This window comes from Xiphophorus hellerii, chromosome 13 (assembly GCF_003331165.1).
Source record: "Xiphophorus hellerii strain 12219 chromosome 13, Xiphophorus_hellerii-4.1, whole genome shotgun sequence".
NCBI lineage: Eukaryota > Metazoa > Chordata > Actinopteri > Cyprinodontiformes > Poeciliidae > Xiphophorus > Xiphophorus hellerii.
The window spans coordinates 9196075-9222377 of record NC_045684.1 but is presented as its reverse complement, the minus strand read 5'-3'; the positions used below and the strand labels follow the sequence as shown (position 1 = coordinate 9222377).

General features: G+C 36.3%; 1 protein-coding gene across 1 annotated transcript in view; it reads right to left on the bottom strand.

The window, feature by feature from the left end:
- Positions 1-577: 577 nt before the first annotated feature.
- The window catches only part of LOC116730960 (formin-binding protein 1-like), a 29528-nt gene continuing 3802 nt past the window's right edge, over positions 578-26303 (bottom strand). The window contains exons 2-5 of the mRNA XM_032580534.1: positions 5068-5183; positions 3544-3594; positions 1632-1779; positions 578-739 (exon numbers count right to left, since the gene is read on the bottom strand). Of these exons, the coding sequence (XP_032436425.1) occupies positions 593-739; positions 1632-1779; positions 3544-3594; positions 5068-5183 (462 nt within the window). The 3' untranslated portion in view covers positions 578-592. The remainder of the gene's footprint in view (positions 740-1631; positions 1780-3543; positions 3595-5067; positions 5184-26303) is intronic.

Genomic DNA, 26303 nt, shown 5'->3' with positions numbered 1-26303 from the left:
CTAAATCTTACTTTTAGCCTATTTTTAAGACTAAACTAGTAGGGGCTTGTTTTAAGTTAATAGTTCCTCAATATTGTTAAAAAATACTAGGTCCGTTGGCAGATCATTTGACTTGAAGCAAGATGTTATTAGTGAAATAATCAGCCGATGGGACTGGTACTTTTAATTTGAAATTAAGGACTTGTCAACTTAAAACAATCTCCTACATCATATGTGTAAGTTAGTAATTTGGGTCTAAAGTCTACTGAAAAACTAGGCTAAAAATACTTGGTAAGATTTTGTGTTTTTTCAGTGCAGTAACACAGTTTTGCTTTAATAGCTTCAGATCTGCACTGATGTCTCTGTCTCTTTCCTAGAAACTGTCGATGCCAAGAAGGGAACAAAAATGACGCTACAATTTCTGAATATGATAAAAAAAATAATTAAAGCTACAGATTGTATTGTTTAGCACGAAGCTAGCTTCTTAAAAACAGATTTAAATGGAAGAAATGTGTTTGCTTCCTGTCCAAAATGGGTAAAAAAGATCAGAGGGGACTCAGTTTATCCTTCGGCTAACTCTGTTAGCATATCTTTCATTCCTTCCTGGTGTCAGTTAGTGTGTGAGTAGCAGTTGCTCGTCCCCGACAGAAAAGTGTTTACCATAAACACGTTCTCTCTCCTCAACCCCCAAACTTACGTTGTCCATCTGTTTCCAGCAGTGATCCAAAAACTGCTGAGCCTTCCTTCCTTCCTGTAGGTGCTGCTCATTTCCACACAGAAACAAGAAACACGTAAATAAGCAGACCACAAAAATATAGTTCAACGTGACAAAGCCACACGAAAGGGCTTTGTCATTTGATCAGGTTTTGAATTTTCTAACATATTTAACATCTTCATGCCACAAAAATTTATGTTTTTCTGTCAATCAAATGTGAAACTACTTAGAGATTAGAAATGTGAATTTTGCATCTACATTAGTGTAAATTTAGGTATGATGCTAATTAGAGCTACTAGGAACTTAAGGAATAAAACAGACTTTTGACTTAAAATATGCCTATTTTAAGTCAAAGACTTTGAAACAATTAAAATATTAATATAAAAAACATTAGAAAGCCAAAATATATGTTTTATTGCAAAATGTGGTAGTGTGGTAATATAATTATTATCATTATATCACTTGAAAATGGTCTCAAAACAACAATATTAGAATTTTTAGCGATAACTTCTGCGGCAATTTGTCATCCAGGAAAATCTGTTATTGTGACAGACCTACTAATAAAATTGATTATATGGTTTAATAAATCAATACTGATGTTCTTTTAATTCAGTTCAGTTTCATTTAGAAATATTTAAAAGTTTTATACTTCGCTTTATCATGAAACCTCAAGTCTAATACACATATAAAACATCTAACCAATGAAAACTAGACTTCAATATGAAATAAAATTAGATAAATTATGGTTGAAAAACATCTAGAGGCCACTATTCTCCCAAAACACATCAACATTTTAATTTTTCCAGCAGCAGATGGTAGAAACAAGACGACAGATGGATAACATGACATGCAACAGATTATTCCTCAGAAAACACAAGCGACACAGAGGAGAGGAGCAAAACATCTGCTTTCAGGACGGAGACGTGACGGCACTCACGTGTTTCCGCTCGGCTTTCAGCTCCTGGCTGTATCTCATCAGCTCGTTGTAAACCTTGTGGGACATTTCCTCCGCCACCACCTCCCTCTGGCCGGCGTAGTCGTTCAGCTCGCCCATAATGGAGTAGAACGACATACACGATGTGAACCTGTCGTTAAATAAAACATTAATTTACGGAGTTTAAACATCACTCTGAATTTAGCTGTATGCTGTATACTGCAACAAAACAGATCCCAGCTGAGACAGAACCGCAAAAATACAGAATTTTGTCCAATTTCTAATGAAAATATCTTAGCATGCTTTGAGACAAAATAATTTAAAAGTAACTTCTCAGCAAGATAAATAAGCTAGTTTTAGGTAAATAATTATTTAATATATATTTTTAAAGATAGCACATACTAGCTACTACTGTTTGTATCTTTATTGAAGAATTATTGATTTAAAACAAACTTATTTATCTTGCTACTTTAGGGTTATTTTGTCTTAATTCAAGTGTACTAAGATATTTGTTTTGGAAACTAGACAAAAATAACTGAAAAGCAACTTTTCAGCAAGATAAATAAGCTTGTTTTACTACAACAATTCTTGAATAAAATTTTAAAAAATGCTCGTTCCTCTGGCAGATTGTTGATATCTTGCTGAAAAGCAACATAATTTTTGTCTTCATGGAAGTGTACTAAAATATTTGCACTAGAAACTAAACAAAAATACATAAAAGTTTTCAAAAATTACTCTGAGTTTATTTCAGTAACAACTTTTTCTCTGGAAAAATTATAAAACTGGTGGATTCCAGAAAGTTCATCTTAGGAAGTGCTGCAAAAACACAAAATATTACTAAATAATTTTGTCTAGTTTTAGTGTAAACAGCTTGGTACACTCAAAATAACTTAACGTCACTTCACAGCAAGATAAACACGCTTGTTTTCACAACAACAATTCTTGAATATATATTATTAAAAGTACTAATTCCACAGGCAGATTATTTCCACTTATGAGACATTTTTACTGTTTTAAGTGAGACAAGTCTGCCAGTGGAACCAGTACTGTGTATCTTTATTCAGGAATTGTTGACTGAAAACAATCTAATTTATCCTGCTGAGAAGTTACTTTTAAGTTACTTTTTATCTTAATTCTTGTATAATAAGATATTTACACTAGAAATTAAACAAAAACACTTAAAAGTAACTTCTGAGAAAGATAAATAAGCTTGTTTTCAGTCAATAAATCTCAAAGATGGATAATAAAAAAAACGTACCAGTTCCAATGGCAGATTTTTCACTTATATGTAGATAATCAGCCATAAAAATCTCAATTGATGAATCTCTGGTTTATCTTATTTTGAAAATATTTTCAAAATATTAAAAATGAATTTTTCTTTTCAATAATCCTCATTTCCTGCTCATTCAAACCTTCATGAACAATTAACTTTCATTCATAATGTATTAAAATAAGTATAAAATAAGAGTAAAGCCTTTCTCTACATTGAACCATAGATCATTTCCATGATCTAATTTCAAGAAAAGTGGCTAAGCAGCTGTTTGTTGGAAAAAAAACAAAAACTTCCAAACAAATGAAACAAGAATTTAAGTTTTTTCCTCATAAAAATTTAATTTCTGAGTCTTTCGAAACTTTAAGGAAGCTGTAATAATATAAATGTAGAAGCTTCATGTGGTTAAAGGGGACAGAAAAATCTCTCCTGGCCTCCACAAATCCTTCTACATTCCTGCTGTTTATGTGACGAATTGCATTGTTTGGTAATTTTGCAGACGGGATGTGAGCAGCCACATCAAACACGCTTTTTTAAATGACCAGTCAAATTATTCATCAAGATTCCAGCAGGGTTTTCCGTTGCTCCAGTCCACAGGCATCCGAAAGCATCGAGTAAAGGATTAAAACTAAACGACGTCCTCACCTTGGCTCTTCATCTTTTGAACGTTTTGGACAGTATTTCTTCACCAGATTCCTACAAGGCAAAGAGGGAAACATAAAAGCTTAAGGCACTGTCTGAAATTTTAATCCCGCAGGTACAGAAATGCTGAAAGTCAGACTGACACACACATAAACGAGAGGAGAGACATCCACACTCAGCAAGAAAGGATCCAAGCATTAGAGAGGAATCAAAGATTTAAACATCAAAGTCTTCGCCGGTCGTTTCCCTGAGGCTCCTGCAGTTTGAATTAATTAACTGGAGCACGGCTAAAGGTGGGTTATGCTACATGTTTACGCAGAGCTGCAGATGCATGAGTGTGAGAGCTGTTATCAGTAAAAAAGAAAAAAGCAACATTGTCTGGAAACAGACAGAGATACACATTCTGTAGTTCCCTACTCGATTCTTAAAGAGGTTTCTACCAGTTTGGTAACAAAGAAACATAAACAGGCATTTTCATTCTTTATTTCAATATCCTCAACATCAATATGTCGACACATTGAAGCGTGACGTCTTACACGCAAGATCCCACCGCCAGCTTCCTGCTGTGGGGCAAAAAAAGCTGCCCGCTAACAATGACTAGCATTGGTTTTAGCCGTTAAGTTGTTACCCTAATGTTTAAATATTAAAATAAAAAGGGACCCAGTGCTTTGCTACTAATTGTCAACATAAAGACAACTAGATAACAAGGTCAGGAAACAACTTTAATCAAAAAGTAGAACGGGAGAGGGAAATAGGTCAGCTATGCTAGCTTGACTATGACAACCTTAACATGTAGATGTGCTGTGGAATTCTGTGTGTTTCGGTTCAGTTAAAGAAAAAAAATAGATACAAAAAGGCAACCTGAACACCAACTCTGATAGATAATCAATAGAGCAGGTGTTTAAATTAGCTAAGCAACCAGCGCTGTGTTAGATTAGCTAATAGCAGCGGTAGCTAATCTACCACAGCGATCACTTATCGCAAAATAACAGAAGTCCTGAAAACCTAAACTGTAACGGACTGATGTTTTTTCTTTGTGTGGGAAATGTCCTGAAGTGTTTTCTGGTATTAAATTTCTGATACGTTAGCGGTTTGCTATGGCAACGAGTCTGTGTGTAGCACAGCTAACGCAGAGAGCGAGAAAAAAAAGAATACGAGTGGTTTTGAGTTATGCTTCAGTTCACAAAGAAGTGCGGTTTTTCTGCGTTATTTTTCACTTTTGCACACTGCACTAAATTAATAATACCTACATCTCCAGAAACGCAGCTACTGTCTCAGTATTTTTTTTAAATTAAATCAGTGAAATGTGATACTCTTGGACTTTTTAAGCCTCGGTAGAGAGAAAAATGGCTAAAATTTCAGGCATGATTGCAAGACATACAGGTAAAAATATATTTTTGAATCTGACAACAGTAATACAAGGATTTATATAACGTTCTATGTCAATATGGTTATATTTGTGTCTGTCAGTGTGTGTGTGTGGGTGTGTGTGTGTGTGCATGTGTGTGGGAGTGGGAGTGAACGTACCGTAGCTGCTTGGCATAGTTCTGCTCTATGTCCAGCCTCTCCTTAACGAACTTTGCATAGCGCTCAAGGAAGTCAATCCCCCACTGAGTGTGTTTGTCCAGATTCTCAAACTGGTCCTGAAATAAAAAAAAAAACAAGACAGAAAATTAAAAGAAAGAACAAAAGAAAAGAAAAACACACACACACACACACACACTACATGTGTTTTAGAAAACAGCCACATTTATGTGTTGGTTTAAGAAATCACATTTTAGAAACTATTTTTAATGCATATATTTTTGTGCCTAATTAACACAACTAAACATTAATTTTTGCTAGTGTGCAGACAAATTGTTTCTTATGGAGGTTCAAGATACATTTATTCTGTTAAAAACATTTATACAAAATACAAGAATCTCGTATTCTAGTCTGTTGTTTGCACCTGTACTTACAGCTCCATGCGTACAATAACACCAGGCTGAAAAACTACAAAAATCTTACAATATTATACAATATTTACTGTGTAACATGGGTATCTAAAAAATAAAATCAGGAGAAGAACAAACTGTTCATTCAGGCAGACAGAGAGTGAGACTCCAAGCTGATAACAGGAAGGTTTAATAGATGAAACCAAAGTTGTTTTTTTCCTGAGCTATTTTGCTAACCTAGTGATTTTAATTGATATTTTTACAACAACTGATGGTCTCATAGCTACCTGATTGTGTTATAATCAAGTAATCAAGAATAATGAGCTCAGCAGCTCCACCAGGTGATTGCTAATTGCTGCTGGCTAGTCTGAAGGAGCTGGGTGTGGGAGGAGCTTTGCCTTAAAGGCGGAGCTAGAGCCAAACAGGCGTTTAGCGCAGCTGAATGGTTGCCATGGAAATTAAAGGATTTCTCAAAGATGGAAAAAAAAATTAAAGCAACACTACAGGTTTGCTTTTGATGAGGGAAAACATTATAAGATGATGTAAAGCTATAAAAAAGTAAATTTTATATAATTCTGCCCCTTTAAATGAATGGAACACATAGAATATAACAGAAAACAAGATGGCTGAACATGACAGAGACCTGCCTTTCCTCCATCAACATACACTAAACCACAATTTAGTTAAGTCATTCATCAGTTCTCTCACAAGAAATTTGTTTGACGATAAATTGTCCCAGAAGTTATCACAATAAACGATAATATTGTTGTTTTGAGGCCATTTTCAAGTTCTTGGATTATAATAATAATCCAAGATCAATAAACTTTATATTCAAATGAACATTTAACACTGGAACTGGAAGATATTTTAAATGAAACAACAAATAAAATTAATTATGAAGTCTGTAAACAAAAGTATCCTTCAAAAAAGTCAGTTGAGATCAAAACACCAGACTGAAAACTTTTATCATCCAGTTTTTGGTAGAAAGAGAGAAATAATAAACCATGCAAATGGAAATTATTGAGCTGGTTTTAATTGATCACATTATTAATTGGTTCATTGCTTATTGTGTATCTCAACGTTAATTCAACCAGTGACTAACAGGAGGGTCATATTTCAGTTGAACTACAGCACAAAATGAAACTGAATCAAAAGCAGAGGATATAATCATGTTTGCTGCCTGCAGCAGCCACCGGCTGAACAAAACGCTGACTAATTATTGAACCCGGACAAACAAAGCGACCCCAGCAAGTCTGAACTGTGAAATAAAAACCCTCCGCCGGCCCCCTTAAAATCCTGCACATTTTTTGTTCAAAAAAGGGAAAAAAAAACAGAAAAGGGAGGTTTGACTAAGACGTTAAGCAGCAGTTAGCTCATACTCAGAGTCTCACTCTGAATCACAGCTGTGAGCTTTGAGGTTTATTCTGGGTTTGTTTTAGCCGTCTTGCTCATGTCTGGAGCATCTCTCCGGCTCGTCGGCCTCCTGTTAGCTGCAAGGCGGCGATTGCATCAGCCTGTGTGACGGGGCTATGAATAAGTAATAGACTATGAGCTCATGCTGTAGTTTTTGGCTGCGTCTCCAGGCTCCTGTTCTCTCCGTCCGCAGGGACAAAAATGGAGATGAAAACTGGAATCTGTTAGCAACAAGCGGATGAAGATGGTGGTGAAGATTTTATTTAGTTCTGTTTCAATCACACTGATTACTTTCACTTTTAGTTAGTTAATTCATTTGCTCACAACAGAAGTTCATCATGATGATTTAATTTCCCTTTAGGACTTTTAAATTGAATTGACTCGATTAAACTGAATAATAGATGATAGAAGTGACTTTATTTCAGACGGTCAGATAGAATATGTTGGCCCACTACAACATGTAAAACATGTATAATAAATCCAAACTAGCCCAATCATTTCCATTTGCATGATTAATAATTTTTCTCTTCTTCTGCCAAAAGCTGGATGATAAACTCTTCAGTTTGGTGTTTTGTTTAGACTTTCAATTCATTTTATTTGTTGTTTTGTTTGTTTATTTTGGATATTTAAAATGTCGTCCAGTTCCAGTGTTAAATGTTCATTAGAGTAAATTTTTTTATATATATTTGACAGTGCATTTTTGCATTATTACCATTATAATGCTTGAAAACAATCTGACAACAATATTATCGTTTATCGCGATAACTTCTGGGACAATTTATCATCAGCAACATTTGTAATTGAAACAAGCTTAGCAATAGATTAAGTTTTTATTGTTGGCACAGACTGAAGCAGCACTTTGATAACTTGTCAATCAATTTTGTAGGAATTTTGATTTATTCTCTAATAGATCAACATCAAATTAGCACAGTTCCTCCTGTGTCCTGCCAGTCAGCTGGCTGAAACACGGCCTACAAGACTGTTCTGTAAAAATAAAGAAGAAAAAATTTAAAGAAATATCTATATTGCATGTATTATTAATATCACCAGAAGAGAAACTGCACTGACATATGGCTCTGTTTCCATCAGGGTCTTCCTTAGGAAAATCCTGATTCTGAAAAATCATAACGTCCATAAAAAATAAACCCATCAATGAGATTTTTTATTTTTTTGTGATGCTGAGGTGCTGTTTTATTTACAGGTGCATTAATTGCACTTTTCTTTAAAAAACTCAACCTGTAGACTCTGAATTTGGCTGATAATTTTTTTTTTGTTGTTTTAAAAGTTGCTAAATATAGAAACAAAGTCTGTAATTTGGGGTGACTACAGTTCAGGCTATTTATTGACGCCAACACTTACATGTGAAGCAGATCTTATCTAAATCAGCAAAGGTCTAAAAATCAACCACTGTTCATTTCTGCTCTGCTGTCAGAGACGTTTGGCTGTTTGCCCCGCTCGCTGCACGTTTCTTTCTCATGACTTTCTTACTATATTTAGCAACAAAATTTCAGATTTCAGACAAAATAAATCAGAATTGGCCAAAATCGGAATTAGAAGATCAGTTTTTAAAGATCAGCGATTGGTCAGAAAGCTGCAATCGAAGCATACCAACCAAAAAGTACCTGCAATGTTTTTAAATCCACTTTCCTTCTCAAAATTAGACTGGAAATTTTGTGCTTTTTAAAAAAATATTTTGTGATATATCCATGTTTTTCTCTCTTTGAAAACCTAAAAATGGATTAAGAAAGATGGTTCTGAATAAATACATTTCCAACTGTGGATATTTATCAAAAATGACTATTTCACTAAGCATTTTATGTGGAAATGCACTCCATGTTAGTCACTGCAGTAAAGCTGATTAATGAGCAAAGTATAAATGACTAAAGGGGAGACTATGCTGTAGAAACATCACTAAAATATAATAAGTTCAGCTATTTGTTAAGTTATAAATCACTTAAAAAGACTAAAATGAAAGTAAAATTGGTAAAAAAAGAAAACGAGTGGAACTTCTAATGCGTAATTTAATACTTGGAGTATTTTAAAAGACATAAAAGGAAGAAGTGGAGTTTAAGGACCTTGAGCAACATTTTATCAGCCTTGACACAAACTTGAACTGTCAGACATTTTTACCCCTGAGATTTGACACCTGAAAGGCTGAAGGCTCCACTTTTTCACCCCTTCTCTGCTGTGATTCACTCACATCGCAATCTGGGAACAAATGAGTCACTTAGAGTCCAGAAGAAGAAACTGAAAAAATCCTAATAAGCAAATTCCATCAGTTTTCCATACAGCGTTAATCTGTGAGCGTTGCACAGGAAAAACACACAATTAATTAGCAGAGCTAATTCTGCTAATACTAGAAGCTGATTACTCAGAGAGGCAGAGGAGAGCAGAATCTGATTCACACTGCAGGAAATGTCAGCCTGGCATCAGGCTGCAGACCCCCGGGCTCCGTCTGCACCCTGTGTGTGTTTACTGTGTGTCTGATCCGACTCAACAACAAACACACACACAGGCCTCCCTAAAGACACTGCTCTCTATTTGAAGAATGTGAAGGTGGGGAGCCGAGACGGCCTTTGTTTTGTTGTTGTGTGCTGGATGCTAAACATTTAAGAGTTTATTATCACCGTTTTCTCCAGAGGTCTAAGATATTCAGGGATTATTTGTTTGTAAACTCGCAACTCGGCTGCAGAAAGAGCCGGCCGCCCTTTAAGCTGTCACCGGTTGCCACGGTTACCCACATTTATTGTGACTTTTTGACATTAGACTATGACCAAATTAGCATTAGTGGACGAGAGACGTTTTAATTATCCAAATGGGTTTCATGTAGGTGAGTGGAAAAAGGATTTTAATCTCAAAATTCAGATATTTTCTCAGATTTCTGACTTTAATCTCAAAATTTTAACTTTTGTCTCGAAATTCTGATTTTAACCTTCTCATAAAGTAAAAAAACATTTTTTCCAGAGGCCCTAACCCTCTTCTGAACCTGAACTCTTGAAATCTGCCAAATGTTGTCTTTTATTTAACGAGCTGTTTGCACTGTTTTATCTCCAACCTGTGAGCACGAGCACATTCCAGTGGATATTTGATTTGCCTGTTTCCTTTTTTTTTTTTTTTTACCCTGCGGCAGCAAACGTCCAAAAATCTGGCAGACAAGCCAACCTCAGGGATTAACATTAGTCCTAATTCCAATGTTTTGGTGTCATGGAGCTCTCTTCGTCTCTTCTGGAGACATTTGTTTTGGTTATCTGTGCTGCGCTGGAGCCCCGTGAGTTCCTGTGAAATGTTCCTCCCATTGTGAAACGAAGGCAGACATTTGCTTTCAATCAGTTCAAACTGTTCCTCTGAGCGAAAGAAACGGGAGTTTCTTCCTCTTATGTAACTGCCGAGGTTTTGTTATGCAGTCTGTTATTGTTTACTTTTCCACTCAGATGATTGTTCTAAACAGTTTAATGGTTTTCCAAAAGCTGCACAGTTCTTCAGAAAAACTGCCACCATTTGTTGATTAAAGTTTGGGTCCACAGACAGTTTTAGCTGAAACTACTGGATCCTCAATTAAAAATCTGCTGCATATTGTTTATAGATTTATTTCTACTCCTTTTATGGCTCTGAGAGTCAAACATTTTCAATCCCCGACAGCAGGGGAAACATAAACCCAGAAACATACACCTCTGGGTAAAACCTGACAAAAGCCTAAAGAGACAAAAAGAGAAAAAAAAATATTGCTAAAATATAAATGTCAAAGCCTGTCACAATAAGAAATAAATCAGTTGCATGATAAATTAAAACAAGCTCAATAATTTTCATTTTCTTGATTGTTTTTTTTATTTATACCAAACACAGGATGATAAAAGTTTTCAGTCAGGTGCTTTTGGTCTCAACTACACCTTTTGAAGACTGTAGTATCCATGGTATCCATTTTATTTGTTGTTTTGTTTACTTATTTTGGATATTTGAAATGTCTTCCAGTTGCAGTGTTAAATGTTTGTTAGTTTATTAATCTTAAGAATGTGTTCTTGCATTATATTACTTGAAAATGGTCTCAAAACACCAATATTATCGCTTACCGCCATAACTTCTGGGACAATTTATCATCCAGCAAAATTTGTTACCATGACAGGGCTTTGGATGTCAAAGGCAAACTCAAAACTCAGTGGAGTTGGACAATAAATCAATAACTATGTATTAAATATTCAATATTTAATAGAATATTGACTGAACTCCGATCCAGAACCGCACAGCATTATGGGAAATGAAGGCAGAGGAAAGGCTTCAGCCTTCTGACAGCTAGCTAGGCCAGGTTGGTGGAATCAACTGACTCACTCCTTCTTTGGTTACCTAGCAACTCATTATTTGGTTCCCTAGCAACAACCTGTTAAGTAACTTGCGCAGCAGCAGTTTATGTTTTTGCATCATAACTGCTTAAAAATAGTTAAACGGCGTGGAATGAAAGTTGTGGATAAGACAGGAAAGGTCTGTGTTAAAACAAAAATTAATAATTATTGTCATCGACTGATATGAAACGCTACTATCGTGATACGTGTTTCAGACATTATCGTCCAGGCCTAAAACACGGTGAGACATTTTTAATCTTCCAATATCAAACAAATTTCTTGGTTTTATCTTTTCTCTTTAAATCTAGAGTCATATTTAATAAATTTGATTATTGACAAGTTGCTTTGGGCGAGGGCTGCACTGCTACCTTCCAGTAAGAAAGTCAAGGGTTCAAATCCCCAAAAACAAGAGGCTGTGTGATGTACCACTGTAACCAATAGGAAAATTCACCTGCAGTAGCCACCATTCAACCCAAAGGGGGCAGCACTGAGGCAGTTTTAGGGAAAATATGGGAGAATTAAATGTATACAAAAATGTCACAATTTACACAGAAACATGAAAAACCAATTTAGAAAGCTTATTAGTGAAAAAAAATTTGTTTTGAGGTTTTGTTACAGTTTAGTAAAGAAAATAATATTTACTGAAATGAGCCAATTTTTCATATAATTGTGAATTTATCATTTATTATTCCTTTTTGCAATAAAGCTGAAATGTGATACTGGCCAACTCCTGTTTTTATCTTGTAAAACACTTTGTGTTGTATAAACAGGAAAAACTTTTACTCATTGATACCCATCAGAGCTGGATGTTTTAAATAACTTTATCTTGGATTTCAAAAATATTTTTAGCAGCAGAATAATCTTTAATAAGTGTAGATAAGAGCAATCAGAAGTCACCAGCCAGAGATGGGTCAGTTAAATATTAAACCACAGACACTGAACAGCACCTACAGTTTAATCTGTAATAATAAAGAACATTATTTCCTCTCTAATAATAAATCTTTGTCCTTTCTTTGACTCAGCAGCTCTGTTCTGCAGCTCCTGCTTCCTAATATCACATAAACTTCACCAGGAAGTAAATAAAAATGTCACTTCCTCTCTTCTTTATCGCTACAGTAAAGGCATAAATTAGCAACAGCCGCCCTTTGACCTCGTCTGAAGTAACACAGAGCTTTTGCTGACACATGAGTCCTTTACGATGCGTTTCACACATAATTTACAGCATAAGGCAACATTTAACCAGACTGTTTTAAATGCTCTTAACCAGCATGTTGAGGCTTGAAAAGTTACAAAAAACAAAATCAACCAAAACAAAAGTACAGTGATGTAACTGAAATTTACTGGAATCTATTCCAAAATGTTAGGGTTGGACTGGAGGCCATCCAGGATTTATTTATATCCCACCAGTGGAAAAAACACACCTGAGCTAAGCTGCTAATCAAGTTTCATAGCAACCAGATTTTTTCTATTGTATTGCTCTGCTGATGCCTCCCATGCAGCCTGACAGACAAGTTAGACGAGACGGGGAGAGAGAAAAAAAATGGCCGCCTGAACCTTCAGCGAGTCAGAGAACGTGATGCAGAGGAGATTAGTTATCTTTTTAGGTGATAAATGAAATGTTTTATCAGGAGGAATCAGAACAGCTGCAGGTTTTCTGAATGGAGAACAAATTAACTGGAATCATCTCATTTTATGGTGTTTACATTACAAAAACACAAGTGTTTTTGGTCTAGTTTTTAAAGCAAATATGTTAGTTCACTTTAAATAAGACAAAACTAACTTACAAGTAACTTTTAAGCAAGAAATGAGAGCTTCATTTAAGTAAATAATTCCTTAATATTCATGAAAACATAGTAGTTAAAGACATTTTCCCATGAGTGAAGTAATCTGCCAGTGGAACTGGAACGTTTTCATCAATATTAAGGAATTATTTATGTAAAACAAGCTCCTATTTCTTCATTAAAAATTATTTGTTAGTTCAGTTTTGTCTTAATTCAGGTGTACTAAAATATTTTCACTAGAAACTAAACAAAAATCCTTGGTATGATTTAGTATTTTTGCAGTGCGAGGACAAAGATCCTAAACAGGAAAAGTATTCTCTCTAATGTTGCACATAAAAGAAAAAAGATGCAGCTTTTGTTTTGACTGATTAATGACGGCATAATGGCTGCTGCAGGGTGTGGCGTTGCTCAGGCTTTAGCTAAATGCAGCTTTAATTACGGTGTCTGCTCTCATTGTTTTGTCTGTTGCTCACGCTTCTTCTTTTTGCAGGTTAAGCATTTAACATAAATACTTATAATTTCTACCCCCATCTTAATGTTTTCCTAATGTTTTATACCCTCAGCACCAAATAGATCTACTAAATAAAACGATTAAATAAAACAGTTAAAATGTTGCAGGTGGCAGGAAGAACAGTCCAGGGAAAAACCCCCAGATGTTCCAGATGCTCCTGAGATTCCAGGCAATTATCGGCTTAGAGCTTTAAAGTTACTGACTTTTCAGCTAAAAGCAAGAGCTGAAAATAATATTAATTTATTTATATAGCTATTTATAACTGTGGGGTTTTTATAAATATTTGTAGATGTATGTTTATAAATAACTGGAGCTATATATTTTTATAAGTAATTAGAGATGTATATATATTTTTAGATCTAAATATTTTTATAAATAACTTCAGATATTTCATATTTGTAGATATATTTTTAAAAAATAATCTGAGACAGAAATTATTATTATTATAGATAATTCTGCATGAATTGCACATCTCTAATATTCTAAAACTCACTGATAACCAGAAAGTGTTTGAACATCTCAGGATCAGATTTATCATCAACTCTTTCACCTGTTCTGTCATGCAGGGATGAGCATTTCTTAATTAAATGTAAAACATTTAAAAATCAGTAAATAAAGATTAAACCGGTTCAGCGGCTGCAGCGTTAACCTCAGGGTTTCCTGTGTGTGTCCAAAATGAAAGAGCAGGAAGTGGTAATTACTGCATCTGACCATCCAGCCTCTGAGCCGCGTCGTCACAACACAGATCATTCATTCATTCATTCATTCATTCAGCAAAACAAACAAAAGGAAAACCACAGGATCCTTCATTTATCCCGCCTCCATTCTTCAGAACGAGGTCTGATGACTGCGACACCTTTTCAGGCCGCGCTCACCGCGGCTAGAGTGGTGGATTATGGGTAATCAGACAAGAAATGTATTAAATTGAGAAAAAGAAAACATAACTATGTCTACTCTAAATGCAGAACATCTCATATTAGTGCGTATTACACAAATAATCCCATAATAAACTGATTGACAGCCATGATGTAAGCTGAGCAAGCCTGTTGCAATAATCAATTATTCAATTAATTACATGATAAATTAAAATGAGCTCAATAAATTTCCATTTTGATTATTAGATTTTAATTTTGCTTAGAGTAATAATCCAATTTTATCCATTTTATTCATGGTTTAGGTTGTTTTTTCTCCGTTTTATTGTTATGGTTGTCATGTTTTATTGCGGATATTAAAATGTCTTCCAGTGTTAAATGTTCTTTACTAAATGAAAGTTTGTGGTTTTTGTGAGGGCATTATTATATCATTTTAAGATATAACTCAAAAATGGTCTCAGAACAACAATATTATTGTACATTTTAATAACAATAATATATTGTCCAGTAAAATTTGCAACATCTGCTCCCTAAAATTAAACCAGATTAATGAAAAACTTTCAGTTTTCCAACCAGAAATTACAGCTGCGGTTAATCAGCTTTAAATGTCTTTACACAAAAAGTTGAATAGTTGCACAGTGGCTTTAAACTTGTTTCTTCATGTCGTTTCACTGGAGCTTGGTGACCTTTGACCTTCTGCCATAATGTTTGGAGAACACGACAGTCAGTGCACTTCTCATTTGAACGAACCATGACCTGAATCTCATCACACATTTAAATAAAATGTGTTGCAGCTTCAGGATGCTGATCCAAAACCTCAATAAAATCAGCCTCTCCAGGGAACTAAAGGTGTAATGTTTCCATGATCCACATAGATCAGATGTTATGGAAACGCATCTAAAACATGAGCATAACCTCAGGAAATGTTACACTAAGAGCTGGATGATATGGCTTCAAAATAAAATCTCACATTTTTTCGTTTCGAATTTGATTTCCAAATTTAATTGATTCTTTCTTTCTTTTTTGTTCTTTTCTTTTTACTAAAAAAAGAAAATACAGAATTTTTTTTTTTTGGAAAAGTGGCTTTTATTTTAATCACTGTTTCCATGAGCTTAAAGATGTAGGATTAGGACCATTTCTTTTTACAAGAACATAGATATGATTATTATTTTACCTTGCTGATGAGAAACTTTATTAAAATGAGAACATTTCAGTGTAACGAGAAATTTCTTGTTAAGAGAAAGTTACAAAAGTTTCTTGTTATAATAAAACTCGACTTTTTGGAACGAGAAACTTCCTTCTTAAAATGGGAAACGTTCTCGTTACATCGAGAAGTTTTTCGTTACGAGAAACTTTTTCGTAATGAGAACATTTCTCGTTTTAACATTCTGACGAGAATGTTTCTCGTTTTAACGTCGTATTAAGGTATAAAACTCGTCTTGTTAGAGAAATGTTCTCATTAAAACAAGAAACTTTGCTGCTATATGGCACCACGTGACTGGAATATAATAATGAAAATATCCAGCCTTTAATAAGTCAAGTGAACCATGGGGGGTCTAAAATGAGTGCAGTCCAAGCCGTGTTTGCTAATCGCTGATTAGTTGAACAAAAGAAGTTCACAAAGTGGGTTAGATCATAAATTACCATAAGTGGGTTCCTGTGTGGATCTGCTGTTCTGTCTGAAACCGTTTACCCAGATTAATCCAGACAAATATCGTCATATCTCACCCACAAGAAAACAGAAAACACCCAGCATGTCTCACCATCCTGTGTCTACCTGATGTTTTCTGTCTGTACTGTAACAACAGCTATAATCTGTCGGCCATGACGGCGTTGCCTTGGTTACGCCCAATCCTCCATGAACTGTGAGCTCAGGAGTTTTATGAGGCCCTGAAACTTCACCGGTCCAAATAAACAGCCTGGGAAAAACTGTTGTTGCATGAATTTACAATGAATTCACATTGTTTCCTCCAACGCTGTTGTCCTAGTTACACTTGACCCATCTGTAAATCTCTACCTATGGTAATGAAACGTAGAAAATTCCTGACAAAATCCAGAGTTTCCCACAGATACACGTACAAACCCAGAGCAGAAAAACGCACCTCACCCTTTGTTTATGAACACAATGCTGCTTCCTAAATCAACTCGTATGGTAAACTTGTGGTGTCCACACATTTTGCCCTGGAGACAAATTTAAGCTACCACAAAATTCATTAAATTAAAAATGAAAAAATGTGTTTTCTCAGTTGTTTTTTTCTTTTTTCCAGTTTTACTTGTTTGATAATAAACAACATTTTTATGAATTTTATAAATTCTTAGAGTCAAAACATAAAAATGGCTTTTGGACTGTTGCTTTATCAAAAAGAAAAACTATTTCCAAATTTTCATCAAAATTTGGCCGAATTTTTACAGTTTTTTGGTTTGTGGTCAGGGGGCCCAACATAAATCATTTCAAGGGCCATAAATGGCCCCCGAGCTGCACCTTGAGCACCCCTACAGTAAACAGCTTAAAAAAAGCTTAAAAACAAATTCTTGTTTAATTTAGTCATAAAGGGCAAAGTGGGCAGCTGCCCAGGGCGGCTTCTCCTCCGGGGCACCAGGAGCTGCCACACTAATAAAGCTGAACAAAGTTTTATTAAAAAATGTTTTTTTGTTTGTTTTTGTTCAAACTATCACCATGTTGTGACAGTTTGCTATCAGACAGATAATCTGTGAAAAAAATCGATCTCCTCCACTTCCTCCTGGAGTTATTATGGTGGTCTGAAGAAATGCACCAAAACAACCAATCAGAAACAGGAGGCGGGTCTTAGCGCCGTCAATCAACTTCATGTACTCACTGCTAAATGTGCTAATGGAAGAGAAACATCTTATTGTTAAAAGGAAAACCGGATGCATACGGCTGCACTAAAATCGGCAGAGTTTTTAATATTATCAATAGCAAACTACGTCTCTAAACGTGTTTCATGTAACTCATAATGAATCAAATTTGAGCTTTGAAAAAGAGTCACATTTTCAATTTGTTCAAAAAATAAACTAATTTGAAAGTTGTCATTTATGGAGCTTTAGGGGAAATTCAGATAGGCTAAAATTGGTCCTCTATAAAATCAGAGATCAATAATCCCAGATCGGCGCATCTCTACTTATTTGTTTATGAACATAATACTCATTGGATGCAAAAACAAATGGTAAATTATAGTTTATTTAAGTAAAACTAGTCGTTAAAAAAAACTGAAAATTTTATTTGGTACATTTTACTTTCTATTAACATTCTAACATAAAGTTTCTATTCTAGCTACAACAAAAACAACCAGATGAAACGTGGCCTCTGCACGGCCAAAAGGAGCACAGGTCAATCTATTTAAGGGTCTGGGACAGTAAAAGCCTTTCTAATTCATTATTTCATCTTGTGTGCTGGGAAACCCTTAAATAAAAAGATCATAATAAAATATGGTGCAGAGGGGAACCACATAAGAGGGCTGGAGCACAAACAGAGAACAGAGCTGCAATTATGAACAAAGAGAAGCGAAGAGCTAATGGTTTGTAATCATGCGGCAGACACATGCCTGCTGCCATTAGTCACATGGACACACAGGCATAATAAGTGGAGGCCAGAGTGGCTCATTTCCCTCTTAATATGATTTTAAACACCTCAACAATGTTGGAAATAATCAACTTTTAGCCACTTGCTGCTTTCTCTACCTCACTCTAACTTTTTTTAGCCTTTAAATATATTATGTTGCGTACTTTCCGTCTCTGGAGTATCTTTAATTAATATATAATATAATTTAATTAATATCTTTGTATTCTGTTATATTTTTCAATCGGTTCAGTTTTTCTCTACTTTTGAACTATTACACAGGCCTGTGGCAATAAGTAATAAATCAATTAATCAGATAATAAAATAAAACGAGCTCAATAATTTACATTTGAATGCTTTTTCATTTTTCTCTTTTCCATAAATGTTGTTTATTTTCTAGCTTTAATGAATGGATGCACCCAAGTCTTTATGTCAGTAAATGTCGCTGTGTATTTATGGTCCTGCTTCCCATTAATTTAAAATAAAAGCAAAATAGGAAAAAAAATTGTTTAAAAAAAGGACAAAGACTGTAGTTCTGTTGCAATAACCAACAAATCAATTAATCGCATTGGAAATTAAAACAAAGTCAATGATTTCCATTTGCATGATTTATTGTTTTTCTCTCTTTTACCAAAAACTGGATGATAAAAGTTTTCAGCCTGGTGTTTTGATCTCAACTAGCCCTTTTATTGAAGGATTATTTTGTTTACAGAGACTTCATAATTAATTTCAGTTGTTTTGTTAATTTATTTTGGATATTAAAAATGTCTTCCAGTTCCAGTGTTAAATATTTACTAGAATTGTAGTTTATTGATCTCTGAGAATGTGTTCTTGCATTATTATTATCATTATATTACTTGAAAAAGGTCTCAAAACAACAATATTATTGTTTATTATAATAACCTACAGTCCATGATGGTTCTCCAATCATGTCACAGTTTTTGCTGCAGAACTGCTAAACAAGGTCATGAATTTCTGGCTTATGAATCCGCCATTTTTATTTCTCAAGGCGATTTTGTAGTCCAAACTGAAGGATGCTAACGCTAATAGAGGGCTGGTTGTTGCTTTGGGTCTTTGTGTGCATAATACAGACAATTCATTACACCGTCCACCGGCATCAGAAACTCTTCAAAGCGTCTTGTTAAATAGTATTACAGTATTTTTTTTTTGGAAAATGTACCCACAACTGGGGAAATTTGAGCGCTTCACCAATCGCTTCTTTATAAAGAAGAATTTCCTGAAAGATTTTGCCTAAATGAAGCGTCAGTTCCTTCTGCCGATGGAAACGACGGACGCAGCAAAGCGGTAAGCTGCTACTAACGCTAAAATGACAAACAGTATTTTAGACATTAATTCACTGGCCATTGTCTTGCTAGCGTTAGCATGCTACTAGCTTATGTTAGCATGGTGTGCTACCTTTTAGCGCCTTGAAGAGATAGCAGTATGGTGTGTTTTGAATAATACTATTAAATTAAACAGTTTGCCGTTATTTATGCCATTTTGTTGGGGAACAAATGATCCAAATGCATACAGTAATGTTCTTGTTGCTAGCGCTAGTTGCTAGCAAACCACAGAAATGTCCAAGTTGCCAAGTTGCTCTCAGACACACCTCAGAATGAGGGTAAAAAAGGGGCCTGTGGAGCAAAACGAATGACTTAAATGGGAAAAGGGAGGATTTAACAGCATATATCCACCTTAAAGATTATCTGCAGTTTTATCATCAAACTGAAACGTACAACAAAATAGCCACATAAAATTAGACAGGATAACACATTATTTTGATTGAAAGAAGCTTCTTCTTCTGGTTTACCAACTCCAGGGAGTCCCGCATTACTCTGTGTAAAAGGACAGTCACATGACTGAGAGAGAAATCATTTCTGAAGCCTACATAGAAGTTATGACACTGTAATTGTGCAACTCTCTCAGTCAGGTACTAGTGGTAGTTCAGAGGCTCCTGTAAGGTTCTTCCAGTAAAACCGATCCATGAAGGAGATAACATCAGCCCAGCAGGTTTAGCCGGCAGCTGATGTGTTTAGCACAAAACAACCAAAGGACATCGGCCCGAGGACATCCAGTATCTGTGCCATAAACTGAAACTGCTACTGCAAGTAACACACGCTACAGTCGACGCACATGATTGCAGAATCAGATGTCCGTGAAACAAGTCTGGTGCTTCAAGACGAGGTTAAAGGCTTTTAATCCCGTCTGGCTATATAACAACAATGCTCATCTGTATGCATCACTCGTGACAAAGGATGAAGAGATTTCCAGTTCCAGATGCAATTTCCCAAGCATTTCCAATAAGGAAGCTCAATATCCCTGTGCAGTAGCCAATTTAAAATGGCAATGCATGCTAACTGAATGTATATTGTTTTATGGTGTTACTGTCAGGTGCACTAGCAATTATAAATCATTTTCAGTCCAGACATCAGTTATTCCTTCACCAACATAGATGACCCTTGCATAACATTACAACTGTAGTAAAACCTGAGGATGCCTTCCTTTACGGCGTCTTCATAAACCATCCAGAGATGATGCAAGAGGAATTCAAAATTTATGCTGTGGTTATAATCAGTTCTTCCCCAATCCGAGAGACTTGGCAATGGAGAAGAGACTTTAGTCCCTCCACCGTGACCTGGGTCCTTCTCTGAATTGGGATGCAGCCAGAATGCTTCAAGCAAACTAATTTCATCTGCTTGTATCTGTAATATCGATCTTCAGGTCACTACCAAGAGTTCATGATCACAGGTGAAGGCAGAAATATCAAATGAAGAACCCCAAGAACCAGAACCAAACATGGAGAAGCAGCATTCAGCTTCTATGCACCACAAAACTGGAACAAACTTCCAGAAAACTGCAAAACAGCTGAAACACTGAGTTCCACCTTTTTAGAGTTGCTTTTGAACCATAATAACTGAAACATTGACCAACATTTTGATGTGTAATGGCAACACTTGGCAAAATGTACATTTTCACATTTTGACTGTGTTCTATGAATTTGCATTTTTGCCTTGTTTCTGAAATGTGCGATACAGATAAACATGATTGACTGATTGATTGAATGACCAATAGAGTGCGTTACAAAAGACGATGCAGCTGAGGACAATCTTTAGCAACTCCTTAAATGTGTGTTTTTGCTTTAAAATAATAAATTAGCTTAGGTATGCTTATTACAAACTTGTGCATTTGGATGTGTTGAATACAGGATTGAATAAATTGAAACACACTGATATTTAGGTGTAATTTGCTCCTTTCCATTAACCACAAACCAGCATAGACTAAAACATGCAGTCTTGGGTTAAAATAAGTTCCCAGTGTTTACGTTTGGCCGGGAATAATGACTGAAATCACTATGTCTGATGGAACAGCAAAGTATTCCCTTTCTCCAGACACACCAAGCTGGCAACTGTTTCCTGTTGGCGGTAACCTGATGGAAATCCCTGCTACTGTCTGTGTTACACAAGACATGTCTGATCACATACAACCATCCAGCAGAGGCTTGGTTTAATGACGGGGTCGGCACTCTAAAACTCTGAAAACTCTAAAAAATTCCACCAGTTCTCCACATGGTCCAACGCTTATTTTTTATCCACTGCCTGACAAAGTTACTGACTAACAAACAGTTGACAGACTGACTCACGAAGGCAGGACAGCACTAAACGCAGCTGCTGCTTTGAACAAATCCTTACAACTAGCGGAGTCATAACTCAGAGGCCTGGAACAGTTTCTGTCTATTGTGACTCATTTTTTATTTCCTGGAAAGAAAATACTACTAACACTTGTTGTGCAACAAGAGATTAGATTTATTTATAACCAAACATGAGCTCTGTGTCTGGCATGAAGAAAAAGTATCACAAATATAGTCTCTAAAAAGCTTTGGAAAATCAAATCCTCCAAGTTCTCTATGAACAGTGACCCAAAGCAAACCACTGATCCTTCAACGACATAGAAAAGTGCTAATGTCAGGAGTTACAGTCTCCAAAAAGTCAGGTCGGATAACGTGCAGCGACCTATTTAGACGGGTTGACTCCAGGTCACTGGTTTTAGAGGCCCTACAGGTGGGTCTGCGTCTGGATCCAAGAGGAACTAGACTGTTGAACAGCTGGCTGGCTGGATGCAGCTGTGAAAGAGTCCAGAGGGACGCAGCAGGAAGATGAGAGGAAGGAAGAGGGGGAGGAACGGCAGAAACACTGGGGAAACATTCGGAAGAAATGCAGAGATGAAGAAGGCTCTTTGTTCACATAATGGATGCAAGCACCAGTCCTTTAGCAGGAAATTTCATTTTAAAAAATAAGCTAATTTCTATTATTCATTTTAGCCTTGAACTTATCAATCTATTTACCTTCACCTCAAGGTGAGAAAAAAATAATGGTTCAGTTAGGCTGGCTGGATGCAGCCTAAATGCCTAGCTGATTTCAGGTGTGAAATCAGCTGTTTTCACACCTGATTGTCCAGTAGACTCGGTTTGATGGGGAACCAAAGCTGCAACATTCGTTACATTTTCATCTGGTTTGGTTTTCTTTTTCACTGACTGTATCAAATGTGCAAAACCCTCTGAAAAAACTGTTCCCCTCCTCACTTGTGGGGGCACTGCACCAAGAACTACTAAAGGAAATGACACAAAAACCTCTAAAGAAGAAACTTCCTCACAAAATATAAACAAAAATGGAGTAGCGTCAGATCTTAGCGGTTGTAGGATTTCTCTTTGTCTTTAGCTAAAGACCACAAGCCATTTCTCCCGCTAGTGCAAGACACGTGTTTGTTTTGATTGTATTTACCCAGAATGCACTGTGCTGTAATCAACTTCGTGTTTTTAGAGCGGTCTCAGATCCACTTAGCGTTCACATAACCATTCGAACAGCACAAGAGTTCACTTCAACCGAACCGAGGCCAAGGTTTGTAGATGGACCTTTTTGGGTTTGAATCAGAGTTCGATTATTCGATTATTTCTTGAGATTTGTTTCTATTAATTCAAATTAAAGGCACATCTACACATTATTTTGTTCTCTGCATCAGTTCGTTGTGACACACTGACATTGTAATGTAGAGCTGTTGCACATTACAGCTATATAATTTGCGCTATCAGGGATAAGTAGATACTAAATAAAAGGGACCCCAAGGTGGACCCCTGAGGTACTCCACGGGTGACTTCAGTCAGCTTAGATGAAACATTAAGTCCATGTTCTTCATGTAAGACTCAAACCAGTCAAGCATAACACCGAAGGATTCAGGTTAACTCTGAACCAGTAGAGCTTCATGTAATGTCAATAACAAAAAGCTATTTGAACTCCAGGCCTCCATAAAGTCCTTTAAATAACTTGATTTATGCATTGATTTTATTTTATAAAATAGTCAGGATGCACCAATACAAAAACTTAGGCTGATATCGATATCCAATATTAATATTGTTATATTACCAATATTATACATATTTCACCACCATTTTAACACCTATGGGGGAAAAAACATCAAAAACAGATAAAAAATAAAATATTGATTGTTCATATCGACCCAGTTTTATTTATTGAACCTATACCAATATATTAAAAAAATTACTAATATCGGCTGATGCCAATATTGGTGCCGATATATCGCACAATAGTATAAATTAATAGTATATACAGTCCTTTTTGCTAACTGATTCACTTTTACGGATTTTTATTTTGTTTCAGAAGATTATTAAATAAAATATAAATACATTTTGACACAAGAAAGCTTTCAGACTGAGGATGTAGAAGATCACAAAAAGATCCCTTTAGCCAAATTAATTTTCATCTGCTCTGACTGACATCCCATTCAATCACAACGTATCACGTTACCACAAATGTCCAGTGGGATCATTAAAGTTTCATATAATCCATTATGTCTAAACGCGGCTCATCTCTCAGGCTTCATCAACCCACCTCCCCCGACCAAACGAAAATATCCCTGCGCATCTCCCATTACTAAACTTCCTCCCATCCGTCCCTCCCCTCCATCTTCAAGTCTGACTCTCCTGCTAGGACATTTTTCTAATTAGGAAAGACATCCACCCTCTCATAAGGGCCGGCGTGGGCTTCACCCATTGCCGTCACACATCTTGATCTCAAAACATCATGCTTCCTTCCTCACACCTACGAAAACACTCCCCACCCCCTGCACACAGACAACGTGTTGACAAGCTTGGCTGGACTGAGTCTAACAGCTTGTCATGTCCAGGCCAGCGCCCTCAGCTTCAGCATGACTTGTTTTCTCACCCGCTGGGGCCTTCAAGGGACAAGCCTGCTGCTTCATCCAACAGTAGCCAACCTCTAAAGAACCACGACTTCCATGGATTCATAAATCAGAAGAAACAACAAGCCGAGGTTTGGGGTTTGCCCCGTTTCATATTTTCAGGACTTTGCTGAGTTGGGCTGAAACACCAGAAGACTCCTGGTCAATGATTGGCAATGGGCGGGAGGGCAGTGAAGGGATGGAGGGTCTCGAGCTGGGTTTATCTTGGTCTAGCTCTCCATGCCTGATATGACACATATTTATTAACCTCTTATTGTTTTTTGTATTATTATTTATCATACAAGTCCAAAAAAAGCTGATGAATTCAGTGTAGAGATTATGTATCGATGTTTGCCTGCATTTAATAACTTAAATATCAATTATTAGTTTAATACCAATTAATAGTTTTGGTTGAGTAATTGACTTTTTTCCATTAATTTTTGCAATTTGTGGTGCACAAAAAAATAACTGCATCATGAGATAGTAGTCATATTCTCAACAAACAGCCTTTGAAGGTCCAGGTTTGGTAGGTTTGGTCTTGATGGATCTGATCTTGGTCTTTGTATTGGAAGGTCTGGTATTGGTCCAAGAAGAAATCTGATCTTAATTACAAAAAGAATCTGTACTTTTCTTGAACTGCAGTCAGGGCCCACACAAAATTATTCCAAGAGCGACAAATGGCCCCCAAGCCGCACTTTGGACCCCCCTCATATAAACCACTGAAATTTGTGGCTATAACTTGACATGTGAAAAATAATTTTTAACTAAACTCATGTTCTCCAACAGTTAAATTTCAGAATAATTTTGTTATTTGGTATTTTTTGTTGTAAATTTGTGGATGGTAGTCAAAGCAACCCAAGAGCCCCAGAGATCCTAGACTGCTGTCTGCGTCCAGACATGGAGTCTGCAAGCTATAAATATCACAAGCAGGAGCACGAATAACAAGCACCTTTGTGCAAGTCTGAATGTGAGGCAGAGAATGCAAACAATGCTCCCAACTGAAGCAGGAGAAACAGCAACACTGGACACTTTCAGGAACTCCAAATCCACACCATCAGCCTCCAAACCGCTGATCTGAGTCGGTCAATCCTTTTCATTTCACAGCTTTCACTCTGAAATCCTAAAACCATGTAGAGATTGACCTTTCCACACCACCGTCTAAGTCTCCATCCCCTTATCCTTGTCTTTCAGTTTGGCCGGCCAACATGGACGACCGCCTGTCAGCCCGTTGTCCTTCAGCCGGTTCTGACCGCTCCGTCCTGCTGGGCTCAAGCCCGACTCGCTCAGACAGACCTGAGCACAGCAGGCCGGCATCCTGGCTCTAACACACACACAAAACACAGACACAGCTCCAATTCAGACACACTTCCTACTCTACACACACACGTGTGGGCGTGTGTGTGTGTGTGTGTGTGTGTGTGTGTGTGTGTTGGGGCAGGAAGCCAGCGCAGTAATAGGATGTTCCTCACTTGCTTTGTAAGGATGAGCAGGAGCCAAAGCACAAAGCAAAAGCTAAACCAAACAGCACCGAGACACTTGACGGAGATGCTACCGCTAGGCTGGTCACAAAAACTAATTCTACTGGACGATAAATTGCTGCGATAAACAATAATACTGTTACTTTAAGGCCATTTTCAAGCAATATATTTGTAATAATAATGCAAGGAAACATTCTCAAATATCAATAAACTTTAAAATGAACATTTAACACTGGAAGTGGAAGACATTTTAAATATCCAAAAATAAACAAAACAACGATAAAATGAATTATAAAGTCTCTATCTTTGAAAAAAGAAGCTGGTTGAGACCAAAACACCAGACTGAAGACTAAAATCATTCAGTTTTAGTAGAAAGAGAGAAAAGAGAAAAACAAAAAATAATGCAAATGGAAATTATTGAGCTGATTTTAATTTATTTATCATGTGATTAATTGATTTATTGCTTATTGCAACAGGCCTAATCACAACATCTGTGTTTTCAATATCACAATAAAGACCAAAAAGCAGAGAAAGGAGGAGGAAATTCAAACTACAACCAATCACAATGGGAAAATATCTTATCCCCTACTCCAACATCTCTCTAACGATAC